The sequence below is a fragment of the Mustela nigripes genome, chromosome 7 (assembly GCF_022355385.1).
Source record: "Mustela nigripes isolate SB6536 chromosome 7, MUSNIG.SB6536, whole genome shotgun sequence".
In the NCBI taxonomy this organism is placed as follows: Eukaryota; Metazoa; Chordata; class Mammalia; order Carnivora; family Mustelidae; genus Mustela; species Mustela nigripes.
In genome coordinates this window covers 118,980,945-118,995,974 of record NC_081563.1, presented here as the reverse complement: position 1 = coordinate 118,995,974, position 15,030 = coordinate 118,980,945, and the positions used below count along the sequence as shown (strand labels likewise).

General features: G+C 43.4%; 2 protein-coding genes across 3 annotated transcripts in view; one reads left to right on the top strand and one right to left on the bottom strand.

Annotated features, from left to right (window-relative positions):
- RPN2 (ribophorin II) overlaps window positions 1–12,785 on the bottom strand; it is a 56,692-nt gene extending 43,907 nt beyond the window's left edge. For both annotated transcript variants that reach the window (XM_059406969.1, XM_059406970.1), the window contains exons 1-2: window positions 12,703–12,785; window positions 7,354–7,547 (exon numbers count right to left, since the gene is read on the bottom strand). In XM_059406969.1, the coding sequence (XP_059262952.1) occupies window positions 7,354–7,547; window positions 12,703–12,715 (207 nt within the window). In that variant the 5' untranslated portion in view covers window positions 12,716–12,785. The remainder of the gene's footprint in view (window positions 1–7,353; window positions 7,548–12,702) is intronic.
- MROH8 (maestro heat like repeat family member 8) overlaps window positions 10,496–15,030 on the top strand; it is a 60,620-nt gene continuing 56,085 nt past the window's right edge. Inside the window, exon 1 of the mRNA XM_059406971.1 lies at window positions 10,496–12,852. Coding sequence (XP_059262954.1) covers window positions 12,563–12,852 — 290 coding nt within the window. The 5' untranslated portion in view covers window positions 10,496–12,562. The remainder of the gene's footprint in view (window positions 12,853–15,030) is intronic.

Sequence of the window (15,030 nt, the reverse complement as noted above, 5' to 3'; positions counted from 1 at the left end):
GCTCCCTCCCTCAACACTGGACAGAACTGATCACATCTTCATCCTGAAATATTCCCTCCCTTCCCCTCCAGGATTCCCCTGCACTCTCCTGGCTCTTGTCCAGCTGCTCCTTAGTTTCATCCTCTTCTACCTGACCATTCAACACTGGAGTTTTTAAACTCCTCGGCCCACTTCTCATCCATTCTCTCTCTCCCAAGGCAATCTCATTCATTCCCATGGCTTCTACAGAACCCCTGCGCAGACCGTCTCAGAGCTGTACTCCCGGGTCAGACTTCTCTCAATGGCCACTGAAATAACTCAAAAGCACTTCAAGCTCAACATGTTTAAGACCAAACCCATGATCCTGCCCACACAAACCTAATTCTCCTTCTGTGTTTCTATCTTACAGAATGGCCCAACCACCCACTTGTGCAGCAGAAGTTGGAAGTCTGGGTGTTATCTTTTGTACCGTTTCTGCATTCAGTCCTGCCCCATATTCCCCTGCCAAAGTCTGTCCTCTACAGAACAGGAGAGAAACCTCTCCAAAATGAAAATGGATCCTGATAATTGCTGCTTAAAATCAACTGCTCTTTAGGAAAAAGCAAACATTTTCCTGTGGCTGCGAAGGCACTGAGATTTAACCCCCACTTTCCCCCCAAGCTCCACTCTTCCCTCTCTCTCTCTCTCCCCCATGGTCCACTCCACATGCTGCCTCCTCTCAGTCTCTCAAATGTAATCTGCTCCCTGCCTGCACAGGACCTTTGCGCCTGCCATTCCCACTGCCTGAAGTTCCTTCCCTCCCCTGTCTCCTGGTTAACTTCTACTTTCCCTTCAGAACTCAGATCAACTATACCTTCCTTCACTTATTTCCTCCATTAATATCTCCTAACTACTCTTTTTTTTTTTAAGATTTTATTTATTTATTTGACAGACAATTAAATTATTTATTTATTTGAGTGCCTACCAGGTGCTACTCTAGGCCCTGGAGAGGCACGACAAATAAAATGAATACAGTCCCTGCCCTCAAGATGCTGTAACTTAGGAGGATACAGAGTGAGATTTAGGTTCAGAGATTTCTTTGGGAAAGCCATCCCTGACCAGGTCAAAGTCCCCTATTTATAACACCATCTATCTCACCTTCATAAAATTTAGCATTGTTACAAATATTCATACATCTATTTGATTATATGACCAATGCCAAACTCCACTATTGGACTATACATTCCAAGAGGGCAGAGGCTCTCTCTCACTGTTCAACACTGAATCCCCAGCGCCTAGCACAGAGCAGAAATTCACTAAGTATCTACTGAGTGACTGACTAAACTGTGCCATAGCCAATACAGACCACAACCCCCTGCACAAGGCCAGGGCTTATAGTGAGCTTCCTTGGCAGACTGGGTGAGCACTGCTCCCTCTGCTGGACTCTCACACACGTGTGTCTGGGACTCTCCACACACTAGGTGTCCCTTTGCACGGAGTACCTGGTCTCACTATCATGGCCCCTGCCTTTCACTAGATAATGAGCTGCTGTCTTCTCTGCACTTAGCATAATGTCTGGCACACAGAGGTACTCCATAAATTACTACTGCTGGAAGAAATGTCTGACTGCCTCCTATGCCCAGCAACCAGCTGAGTACCTGGCCCTCGGCACATACTCAGCCCTTGTTGAATGGTACAATATACTGACCTTCCTAAGCACTCACCAGGTACCAGGCACTGAGCTAAGCACTTTATCCTTATCATCTCATTTAGTCCTCACAACAACCCTGTAAGGGGTTCACCACCCCGTTTTACCAACAGGGAAAGTGTATCATTGACAACCTGTTACAGCGCCTAAAGTTCACAGATTGCAGTCGCTCGAATACTACATCACAATTTTTGCCATAGTATATATCCTATTTACTTCAAACTTTCAGTAAAATGAATACAAAACTCCCACCACTGTTCTTAAATCTTGCAGAAAGCTAAGCAATATATCTATAAAATCACCATTCTCATGTGCTTATGGTTTTTAAATACACGTGTACAGTACCTGACTATTAAAATGAAAGATGTTCACTCTTCATAACACCTAAAATCAACTCTCATCCCACACTCTGCTGTTCCTAGAACTGCTTTCTATCCTCATCTTCTAATTAAGCACCATTCCTCTTGGTTTTGCTGCTAAAATCTCTGTGGTAGAATAACCAAAATCTCCCCTGAGAACCTATCTGTGAGAACAACCAGTTCAGTGCCCCTAGCAGGATCGGAGTTCCCTCTGCTCAGCTGAAAGCAACAACGGAGCAGGACACGTTCCACCACACAGAAGTGGTAGTAATGGAGACTGTCCTCCATGGATTTGTTTAGTGTGCACATCCAATAAGGCAATTCGATCACTTGAAACTTCCATACAACTCTCTTCCTTCCATTGCTTATAACACAAACATTACACAATCACCACAGCACGCTCCATAAGCGACTTAAGAGTGAAGTATGTGATTCGCCCATTTATTTTCTAATCAACAGGCACATCTGAGAGCTTGCACTTCTAATATGCTAATGTTTACAATTCATTCAACAACTATTTGTTGAACACCCTGTGTTTATTACACATCAAGCAGTGGGGAGGACAGTTTGAGGAAAAATGTCAATCAATGTACAATAACCCTTATTACTATAGAGAAGAGCTGAGAGCTAAAACTAGTACATACTCACGATATGCCAGCACCATGCTAACTACCCTAACACGCATCACCTGTGAGCGGACTATTAGTATTATTATCTCTATCTTACAGATGAGAAAAACAGATTCTGGAAAGTTCAGTAAGCTGCACATGTCACTCGGTTGTGAAGTCTGACTTTAAAATCTGTTTTATAAACCTAAAGCCACAGCTGGCCCAATCATGCAATCATGCAATACCCTGACCACAGTGTAGTGTGCAGTTGTCTGGATAGCTTCAGTCTGTATCTTCAGCCCTGATCAATGTCTCTTCAAATTCAGGACATCCGCGGGGATACCTCTAGGAGTATGTGTTCAACCTAAATCCATGGAACTCCCAATCATGAAGACAGAGAAAAAGGTATTGTTCTAACTAATGTGAGAGCGGCTCACTCCTCCATGATCCCTCCTGAATCTACAGTTCATGGAACTGAATCCTACAGTTCATGGAAGCTTGAAAATGACCAGTAGAAACCGCTCTTCCTGCATTCAAATCCACCAAAATTCAACCTTGACCTAATATTCCAATTTTATCTCTTATACCTCACCATATAAAACCTCTATGAGTCAAGGCTGCTCTACTCTGTGTCTCCCAGTTTTCTCTCTTCGCCAGGTGTCCCCCCCGCCAACAGACACTGCAGCCTCCTGTACATTTCAGTCTCTGCGCCAGGCATTATCTGAACTCACGTGAATAGATTATAAATAGAGGCAAAACTTTTTAAATATTGGTGATGATAATAACTACCACTTAAAGGGCCTTTTGGGGTCCAATCACTTACTTGGCATAATATGATTTCCCTTTATCTTTATAATGATCCAGTGAGGAAGGCATCATATCTCCCCTTTTACAGAGAAATGGAACCAGAATCAAAAACTTGGGCAAGGGGTGCCTGGGTGGCTGTCAGGTAAGCATCTGCCTTCCGCTCAGGTCATGATCCCAGGAGCCTGGGATCGAGCCCACATCAGGCTCCCTGCTAAGTGGGGAATTTGCCTCTCTCTCTCCCCTGTCCAGGCTCATGCCCTCTCTTACTCTTTCGCTCGCTTGCTCGCTCTCTCTCTCACTCATCTGCTCTGCACTCTCTCTCTCTCCAATAAACAAATAAAATCTTTAAAAACAAACTTGGGTTCACTAGCACTGATGCTTGCACTCTTTGGAGTGAAACTAATTTTACTAAGAAGGTACATTCTTACAGGATTTATAACAGGGCAATCACAAGGAAAAGTCCGTTTCCTTAATATAGTCAAACACAGGAAGGAAACAGCAGGCAGAAACAAGAAACAACTATCAGGAAGAAACCTGAATGAGTGTGGACCTCACAAAGCATCATAGCACAGCAAGGGTTAGCAAATTTTCTGCAAAGGACCACAGAGTAAATGTTTTAGGTTTTGGGGGCCAGTCTCTTAAGTAACTAGTCGACTCTAGCACCAAAGTGCAAAAGCAGCCACAATCAATATATAAGTGAGTGGGCTTGGCTATGTTTCAATAAAACTTTATTTACAAAAACGGGCTTTAAGCTGGATTTGACTCTGGAGGCCATAGTTTGTCAACAGTTCTGCCATATGGTATTCAGATGATGGCTGGCAGATATCGGGCAAATTATTAACCTCTCTGAGCTTCCATTTCCTCCTCTATTACAGGATAATATTTCTGACCACATAGAATTAAGACAATTAACTCAAGTTAACATAACCACTGTACCCAGCATATACAAGGCATTCAACAAATCAGTAGCAATTACTGATTCTAGTCTGGAACAGGAAATGTAAAACTAAGCCTAAGACATTTTATCACATAAAAACAAACAAAAAACACACACAGAAAGACATTACGGCCCACTCGTCAAAATGGGACATTCTGGGCATCAAAAATAGTAACAACTGTTATTCTATGTCAACTACACTTCAAAAAAGAAAAAGAAAAGAAAGAATAGCAACTGCCATGGATTGCAAAACATTACCTGGGGCTACCAATTCTGGCCATGACAGAATTAAAGGTATTGAACTTACCCTCCTCCCATAAATAACTATAAAACTGAAAAAATATATGAAGATACTGGACAACAGACAGTATAAGGTTGTGATACTTAAAAGAAAGTAAAAAGTGTGAAATGATGGGAATTTAAATAGAAATATACTCTTATAAGGTGCTTTCATTACTGTGACATGGTGAAGTAAGGATTCAAAGTACACTGTGATAAATTCAAATGCATGTTACAATCTCTAGAGCAACTACTAAAAAAATAAGTAGAGCTAAAACCAACAGGAGATATCAAACAAAATAATAAAAAATTATTCAATCTAAGACAGAAAAGAAGGAGGAAAAAAATAGTCAGACAAATAAAAAACAAATAACAAGATAGTAGACTTCAACCCAACAGTATAGTTATATCAATAAACTAAACTCCCCAATTAAAAGATAGAGATTGTCAGACTGGATGAAAACAAAAAACAAAAAACCAAGTCCCTACTGTACACTGTTTACAAGAGATAGGTTAATCTAACAATACCCAAATCTACTGATCCTACTTTATCATAACTAAAAGTGAAATAACCAGATATCATGCACCAATGACAGGAAGTACACATCACCACCTACAAAATACTTCTGCCAAGAAAACTGACCTGAATCTAATTAAGCTTCAAGAGCTAACCATCAGGGGCGCCTGGGTGGCTCAGTGGGTTAAGCCTCTGCCTTCGGCTCAGGTCATGATCTCAGGGTCCTGGGATCGAGCCCCGCATCGGGCTCTCTGCTCGGCGGTGAGCCTGCTTCCCTCTCTCTCTCTATCTCTCGCTTTCTCTGCCTCTCTGCCTACTTGTGATCTTTGTCAAGTAAATAAATAAAATCTTAAAAAAAAAAAAAAAGAGCTAACCATCAGTTTATAGGACTATAGAAGATAGGAAGTATGTTCAAAAACAGCATGAGGGGCACCTAGATGGCTCAGGAGGCTAAGTGTCTGCCTTCAGCTCAGGTCATGATGCTGGGGTCCTGGGATGAGCTCCACATTGGGCTCCCTGCTGAGTGGGGCGAGTGCTTCTCCCTCTCCCTCTGCCCCTTCCCCCAGATCATGCTCTTTCTCTCTTTCAAATAATTTTTTTAAAAAACTTTAAAAGTCCACAAACAAAGAGCATGAGGATGCTATTAATAAAAGGCAGAATGTGGATCTTCTCCAGGATAAATGATCTGGCTTGTTCTACAAATAAAAGATATTGGTTGGGGGTGGAAGAGGGGAGATGCAAACTGATACAGATGAAAAAAGTATTTAAAAGCAAAGTTTTCTTCTATTGGTAGCAGAAGAGGTCAGAGAATTGAAGAGTAAGAACTCAGTATGTCATTACTGATTTAAATGGGGAGGGGACAACATAAGAAAAAAAAGTGGGTGGCCATGAGGAACAGAGAGCAGCCTTTGGCTGACAGCCCACAAGAAAACAGAGATCTCAAACTTACAACCACAAGGAACTGCAGGCATTCTGTTAACCACCTGAACAAGAGACTGAAGCAGATTCTTCCCCAGAACCTCCAGATATGAACTCAGTCTGCTCGACACCATCATTCTGACCTTCTGAGACACTAACTAGGGAGCCCTGCCAAGCCTCCCTGGACTTCTGACCACAGAACCATTAGCTAATAAATGAGTGCTATTTTAAATAACTAAATGTATGGTCACTTGTTATGCAGCCATAGAAAACTAATACACAGGGGCACCTGAGTGGCTCAGTTAAGTGGCCAATTCATGATTTTGATCCCAGGGTCTTTGATCCCACAGCTCAGAGATTGAGCCCAGTGATGGGCTCTACACTTAACAGGAGTCTACTTGAGATTCTCTCCCTCTGCCCCTTCCCCCACTCACGTTCTCACTCTCTAAAATAAATAAATAAATCTTTAAAAAAAAAAGAAAACTAACACACAAGGCTTATATAGGAAACCTGGCCTTAACTTCTTTGCCCTAGCTGTCCATGCTACTGTAATGAATAAAATGTAAATTCACTTAAGATTGAACATTTTCCAGGACTCCTGGGTGGCTCAGTCAGTTAAGCATCTGCCTTTAGCTCAGGTCATGATCTCAAGGCCCTGGGAGGGAACCCCACATCAGGCTCCCTGCTCAGCAGGAAGTCTGCTTCTCCCTCTCCCTCTGCTCCTCCCCACTGCTTGTGTGCACTCACACTCTCTCTCTCAAATGAATAGATAAAATTTCTAAAAAAAAAAAAAAAAAAGACTGAACCTTTTCCTAAATCCAGGAAACGTTTTAGTTGTGATGCTTTTCCTAATCAAAGGTCCAAAGAGTATATTAAAACTGCCTGATACAGTGACTGTCAGTGTTTAGTAAAAATGAACACCCCCATCTTGAACTCCTTTATTATTTATAAGTCACACATACAGGGCACCTAACAAGTATATGTGGTACTATACAGTCTCACTCAGAACTATATCAATAGATTCTACAGGCAAAATTTAAGCTAATAAAAAGTAAAGTTTCTAAGACTTGCTCTTCTTTATATTCTACTAAAACACCTGGCATGGCCCCAAACATACATTAGGCATTAAAAGAGAAGAACATCTGTCAGACTAAACTAAGTATTTATATATTAGCCTTGGGTCATCCTCAAATGAGCAAGAGTTCTCAAATACACACAGGGACCATAGTTAAGGGATGAGACCAAGACAAAAGTAGCCTTACCTTTACATCTGGCACCTGGGCACCTAGGCTGCTGAGTCCCACGATAGAGTAGAAAGCAGATTCCAAACTTGTGAAAGGGCGATCCAGTGAGGCTTTCAGTCTCTCCACATCTGCCTTGGTGAGGTAGTGAGTGGGCGTCAGAGCCTGGGTGCTGGCTATGATTGTCAGGGCCAACAGGAAGACAGTGCTTGAACCTTGGGGGGAAATGACTATTAAACACAATCCAAATGATTCCAAAGTTCTATAAACGGTTCCAACGATGGTGTGCATCAAGGTCCGGGAACCAAAGCATGTAAGAAAGGGGAAGGCAAATGGGAGGTTTAACTGGGAGAGAAGTCCTGGGAAAATGGCGGGCACTGTCTTCATCCATCTGAAGGACAGTCCTCCCAGTAGCCTGTGTCGCTAAAGCACAGGACCCAGCATGCCATTCTGATTTCAAATACGTTTGTAACTCCTATGCCTCTGTCTTAGAGGCACCTGCCTCTCACCAGATTTCTTCATTTACTTACTCTTTCCTCCATCTGTGGCTCTCTGGACCCTTCTCTGGTCCTCTAACAAGTCATGTTGTACGCTACCCAGAACTTTTTCATGCTTTCCCTTACTTCAACTTTCAACTGTTTTTTTTACTCTCTGATTTCAGTTCAAGTATCTCTTCCTCAAGAAGTCTCCCCAACAGCCCTTCCTTGGGTTAGGTCACCAGTACTACGAAGTACTAAAGAATGTGACCTCTGAGGCCAGGTTTTAATACTAGCTTTGCCTGGATGTCCCGGTGGCTCAGTCAGTCAGTTCAGTGTCAACTCTTGGTTTTGGCTCAGGTCATGATCTTGGGGTTGAGACTGAGCCCCTCTCTACACTCTGCACTGGATATGAAGCCTGCTTGCACGCTCTCTAAATAAATAAATACATACATACTTTGAAAATAAATAAATCCTAGTTCTGCCGTTTATTAGCAATATGGCTTTGGCAGTTACAATGTGGCCAGTCTGACCTCGATTTCCTCAAGTGTAAAGTGGGATAATAACAGTACCCACCTCAGGGGTGTAATGAGGATTACATGAGTTAACAGAGGAAGATCTTAGAACAGCGAGAGGCTTGTAACAAGAGCTATATGTTAGGTACTTCTATTACCATCACTATTGTTGTTGCTATATTCATGCACAGCAACCTGAACTTCTATGTAGTCTATTTCAGAACTATAATTCATAGTGTAATGTCTGATTCCTTTGCTAAACTGTAAGCTCCAAGAGGAGAGAGTTTCTTCAACACATTCCAGTATTTCTAAGTATTAAACATTCCTTGGCATGTAGTAGTACTGAATTAATATTTGCTAAGTAAGTGGAAAGAAAAATTAATCCTTGTCTATGATGCTCTAGGAGACAGGAACCAGTTATGAGTGGTACATCCTCTGGGCTGCTTCATCAATTGACTGCCATCCAATTAACACAACAGTATCCACCACCACCTCCCCCCAACCACCCACCTTATCCATACTCCATGGTTTCAGTTACCCACGTTCAGCCCTGGTCCAGTATTGTCAGGTCAGGTCAGTAGTGGCCTAATGCTACATCACAATGCCTACGTCATTCACCTTACTTCATCTCATCATGCAGACATTTTATCACATAGGCCTCTATTATCAAGAAGGGTGAGTACAGTACAAGATGTTTTAAGAAACCACATTCAGGGGGCGCCTATGTGGCTCAGTGGGTTAAGCCTCTGCCTTCGGCTCAGATCATGGTCTCAGGGTCCTGGGATCGAGCCCCGCATCAGGCTCTCTGCTCAGCAGAGTCTGCTTCCCCTCTCTCTCTGCCTGCCTCTCTGCCTACTTGTGATCTCTCTCTCTCTGTCAAATAAATAAATAAAATCTTTAAAAACAAAAAAACAAACAAAAAAAGAAACCACATTCACGAGTTTTATTACAATATCTTGCTCTAATTGTTCTTTCATTATTAGTTATCATTGTCAATCTCTTACTGTGCCTAATTTATAAATTAAATTTTATCATAGTTATGTACGTATAGGAAAAAAACACAATATATTTAAGTGTTCAGTACTATCTGCAGTTTTAGGCATCTACTGAGGATCTTGGAAAGTGAGCCCTGCAGATAAGGGAGCACTACTGTAATTGCAAGACTAATGGTAATGGTACTAAATCCTCTGCTCACAGTGTCAAATTTAGTTTGAACTAGAATCCCTCAAGAAAGGCATTATAAGGGGGAGCTTGCCGGGCTCCGTCGGTGGAGCATGTGACTCTTGATCTTGCAGTGGGAATTCAAGCCCCACGTTGGGCAGATTACTTTAAAAAAAAAAAAAAAAAGGCATCATTATATCTCTTTTACAAATAAGATAACTGAGAACATCAGTACCTTACAAACGATCTTGGACTCAAACTCAAATCTAACTATACAGTTTACACTCCACTATTTTTGGGGAGATTGTTGTAGAAACAATGGCTATATTACCGGTACCTCAGAATTGTTCTTCTATGAAGGCTAGTTCTATTTAAATCCTTGTATGGGTTAAATTATCTAAAGAATGTGGAAGTTCTTTTTAAAACACTAGAAAGGTATCTATAGTGTACAGTATTCAATTATAAAATATTTATTGAATGCTTACTAAGAACTATTTTTTATATTAAAAATAAAGCAGGGGGGTGTGCCTTGATGGCTCAGTCAGTTAAAGCCTCTGCCTTCGGCTCAGGTCATGGCCCCAGGATCCTGGGATAGAGCCCCACATCAGGGTCTGCTCAGCAGAAAACCTGTTTCCTCCTCTCTCTGCCTACTTGTGATCTCTGTCTGTCAAATAAATAAATAAGTAAAATCTTTTTCTTTCTTTTTTTTTTAAAAGCTAAATAAATAAATAAATAAATAATAAAGTAGGGGCACCTGGGTAGTTCAGTAGGATAAGCCTCTGCCTTCAGCTCAGGTCATGATCTTGGGATCCTGGGATTGAACCCCGATCGGGCTCCCTGTTCAACAGAGCCTCTTCTTTGCTCTCCTTCTGCCCTACTTCCCTCTCGTGCCATCTCTTGTACTCTCTCTTGTGCTCTTGCAAATAAAGTCTTTAAAAAAAAAATCATTATATGGGGCGCCTGGGTAGCTCAGTGGGTTAAAGCCTCTGCCTTCGGCTCAGGTCATGATCCCAGGGTCCTGGGATCGAGTCCCACATTGGGCTCTCTGCTCAGCAGGGAGCCTACTTCCTCCTCTCTCTCTGCCTGTCTCTCTGCCTACTTGTGATCTCTCTGTGTTAAATAAATAAATAAAATCTTTAAAAAAAAAATAAAATCATTATCATGTTACAAGGTGAAAAGTGCTATGGAGAAAAATAAAGCACAGAAGAGATCTGAGAAAAGCTACACTTTATTTTTTTTAAGATTTTATTTATTTATTTAGAGAGAGAACACACACAAGGGTGGGAGAAGCAAAGGGAGAGGGAGAAGCGGGCTCTCTACGAAGTGGGGAGCCCAACTCGGGGCTTAATTGCAAGACCCTGGGAACATGATCTAAGCCAAAGGCAGATGACTAACAGACTGAGCCACCCAGGCACCCCAGAATGATTTTAAATATGGTAGTCTATGACGATCTAACTAAGAAATAAAGTGATTGTGTGTAGACCTGAGGGAAAAGAAGGGAGTGTCACAAAGATATTTGGGGGGAAACTATCCCAAGAAGAAAAGCAAGTGCAAAGACTCTGTATATATGGTATTCTTTGACATTAGCAAAGAGTAAAGTACAGCTAGAGTGGCATAAGCAAAGGGTGAAAAGTATGGAAGAGGCAACAGAGATAGCAGAGGCAAAATATGAAGGGCCTTTTAAACCTCTGTAGGGACTCTCGCTTTACTGAGATGGGACCCAACAGAAAGTTTTGAGAAGAGGAGTGATATGACTTACAATTTAACAGGAACATTGTGTTGAGAATAAACAAAACTGTGTTGAGACTAGGCAGGAGAAAGAACCTGAAGAGGGTCACCAGTTAGGAATAATGCAAGTAAAAAAGATGATGTGGTCACAGCCAGAGTGACAGCAGTAGAGATGAGAAGTGGTCAGAGTCTGGCTAGAATTCAAAGTCAAAGCCAAAACTGCTAAAGAAGAGAAAAATGTAAGAAAGAGGAGCCAAGATACAAATGCTGAATTCCAGTGCCTTGTGTACATGCATGTAACTCAATAGATTAAGATTTAGTAAATGACAACTGGCATTTCCCCCAGATAGACTATAAATTCCCCTAACACAGCATCTGTGTCAGAATTCTAATCCTCCCACCTCGATTTAATAGCGACAACATTTTTGGCTAAAACTGCGCACTTAACATGTGTGTGGGGGGGGGTATGCCCATACTATGCTAAGTAGCTGGCATGCAATGAGTCATTAAATTTTCACAACATCCAAGTGAGTGTAGTTTACATACCAAGAAATTGAGACTCTACTAGAAGTTACCTCCCTAAGACACATGACTGACAATCAAAATGCAGGGCGTTTGAATACAGTTTGCTTTTAACCACTCTATTACCCTCAACTTTTCCAAAAATGGAGCAATGACCCACTGTCTTATTCACTGCTATCTTGGGCAAGTTATTTTTCTCTGAAATTTTGTCTTCCTGTCTGTCAAACGTACCTAATCGTACACATTCCCCACGCCGCGGTGAGACTACATGAGGGTCCATCGTGCACAGTGCCCGCTCCACAACTAGCAATGCAGTTAACTTTATTGATGCTTGCGTAGCGCCGTGCACTATTCTCAACTATGCACGGGACTCAGCTCATTTAATACAGCAACTTATGCCGCAGAAAATGTGACTAATCTAGTTTACAGATCAGAAACTGAGGTGCAGAGGGGTTAAGGAACTTGGACCGGATCACAGAACGAATACTTGGCACACTACAAGTTTGCACCAGGAGAATCTAACTTCAGAATTTATACTCTAAGCTCCCAGAGACGTGAGTGATTTTCTTGCTCCTTTTTATTAAAAAGGAGGCCACGATCGACGTGGCCAAAAGCTCACTCGTAGGCCGCCCGGCCCCGGAGACTCCGCGAGTCAAATGAATGAGTGAAGCCACACGTAAGGTTAACCGCAGTCCCCGGCTGGGCCTCCGGGGCACCCGTAGCTCCGCGCCGCACTAGCACCTACCCCACCTCCACTCGCCCGCAGTCCCACCCGCTCGCCGGCCCTCCGTCACACACTCGACCCCAAAAGAGCCGGAGCCCGAGCCCATGCCCCTGCCCCACAGGGGAAGAGGCTCCCGCGTGGCCGGCTTCCGAGTGGCGAGCACTAGCCTCCCGCGGGCTACGGCCCACTCGCCAAGGCGTGCCGGCCGCGGGGCCCCGTCGTCGAGCCATGCACAACGCCTCACCCGGCGACGCCATTCCTCCGAGCAGGTCCCACCACCAGGGCCCGAGCCGCAGGCTGACTTCCGCTCGGGGAAGTGGCTCCAAGGGCGCGCCGGAGGGGACGTCAGGGACTCGCGGCAGGCTGCGCGTGCTGGGATGGGATCTAGGCACAGGTCAGTCTCCGCCGCCCCACTGGGTCGACCCGGTCCCAGCAGGCCGCGGCCCAAATTCCAGTTCCCGCGCGAAAGGGCGACGCCGTCCTCACCTACGGGCCCGCCTCCCTCCCCCCGCGACCTGGACCACTTGGAACCGGCCGCCTCGCAACCGTCCTAATCCGGGTGCTCCCAGTACGCGATTGGACGAGGCTTCGGGGTGGGCCTGAAACGGGGCCTCCGCTGATTGGCCGACCGCGGTGATTGGCCGGTGGTGCCGTCACTCAGTCGTCTGTAGGCAGCCCGGCCAATTTTAAAGGAATGGGAAGGGTCCAGGGAGGAAGGGCAAATGGTGCTCCAGGGTTCGGGTTTTCTTTTTTTGTTTGTTCTTTTTTTTTCTCCCTCTTTAGGAAATTATGGCAATTTCTGCCAAAGATTGTTTCACCTGTGAATAACTGACCTAGCGAGTGATGTCTTCTTTGGTTTGCAAAGCATTTCTGTATACGTAGATAACTTTGAGGAACGTACTAGCCCAATGTTACAGAAGGAGGAGGGTCAAAAATAGGAAAAAAAAAAAGAAAGAAAGAAAGAACGGGCGCCTGGGTGGCTCAGTGGGTTAAGCCTTTGCCTTCAGCTCAGGTGGTGATCTCAGGGTCCTGGAATCAAGGCCCGCATCAGGCTCTCCACTTGGTGGGGACCCTGCTTCTCCCTCTCTCTCTCTGCTTACTTGTGATCTCTCTCTGTCAAATAAATAAATAAAATCTTTAAAAAAAAAAAAAAAAAAAAGGAAGCGACTTATCTAGGAACTCCATAATAACTAACTCCAATTATTGGACATCTATAGGTTAGCGCAACAGTGTAGTAAGACTATATAGTACGTTATTTGATTTACTCCTTATCACCATTGTGTGAGGCCTGTACTGTGTTACTCCCAATTTATAGAAAAAGAAACTAAAAGATTTGAACCCAGACAGGCTGACCCCGTAATCTGTGCTTTTAACTCTTATGGACATACAAAATATGCACAATATGGTAAATTTTATTATTTTTATCCCAGATATTATTAACCCAGATAGGGGAGAGAGAGTTCTGTCTGCTGCTGTGCTATTCAGTAAAGTAGATACTAGCTGTACGTGGATATCTAAATTTGAGTTTAAATTAATTAAAATTTTAAATTTTAGGGGTGCCTGTGTGGCTTAGTGGGTTAAAGCCTCTGCTTTCGGCTCAGGTCATGACCCGAGGGTCCTAGGATGGAGCCCCACATCAAGCTTTCTGCTCAGCAGGGAGCGTGCTTCCCCCTCTCTCTCTGTCTGCCTCTCTGCCTACTTGTGATCTCTGTCTGTCAAATAAATAAATAAAATATTTTTAAAAATTTTTTTTTTAATTTTAAAACTCCATTCCTCAGTGGTGCTACGCACATTTCAAGCTCATTGGCCACATGTGGCTACCAGATATCATTTTGGATAGCACAAAATTAGGGAATATTTCCAATATCAGAGAAAGTTCTATTGGATGGTGCTGATACAGAATACATAAAAAAACTCTTCCGGAATGTCTGAATGGAGCACAAGGTTGAGCCTGGGACTTTTGGTTTCAGCTCTAAGCGTGGTATCAGGGTCCTGATCTCAGGGTCCCCACTCATTGTGGAGTCTGCTTGAGACCCTCTCTCCCTCCACCTGTGCCCCTTACCTCTACTCCCTCTCTTCCCCCCACCAAAATAAATAAATCTTAAAAAAAAAAAAAAAAACTCTTCCAATTCAAAGTAAGACAACTACTGTGGTGCTGAAGCCATCTCATAGTGACTTGCAAGAGTCACTTAGGAAATTTAGCAAGGGGGATGCCTGGGTAGCTCAGTCAGTTGAGCATCTTGATGTCAGCTCAGGTCATGATCTTGGGGTCATAGAATTGAGCACCACATAGGGCTCCAGGCTCAGGGTAGAGCCTGTTTGGGATTCTTTACCCCTTCCTCTTGCTCCCCTTCTGTTCCTCTGCCTGCTCTCACTCTCCCTTTCTAAAAATAAATAAATAAAATCTTTAAATTTAGCAAAAGTTTTGCAAATTCATTGCTAAATACAGCTCTTTAGAAAAATTAAATTGGGGCGCCTGGGTGGCTCAGTGGATTAAGCCGCTGCCTTCGGCTCAGGTCATGATCTCAGGGTCCTGGGATCGAGCCCCGCATCGGGCTCTTTGCTCAGCGGG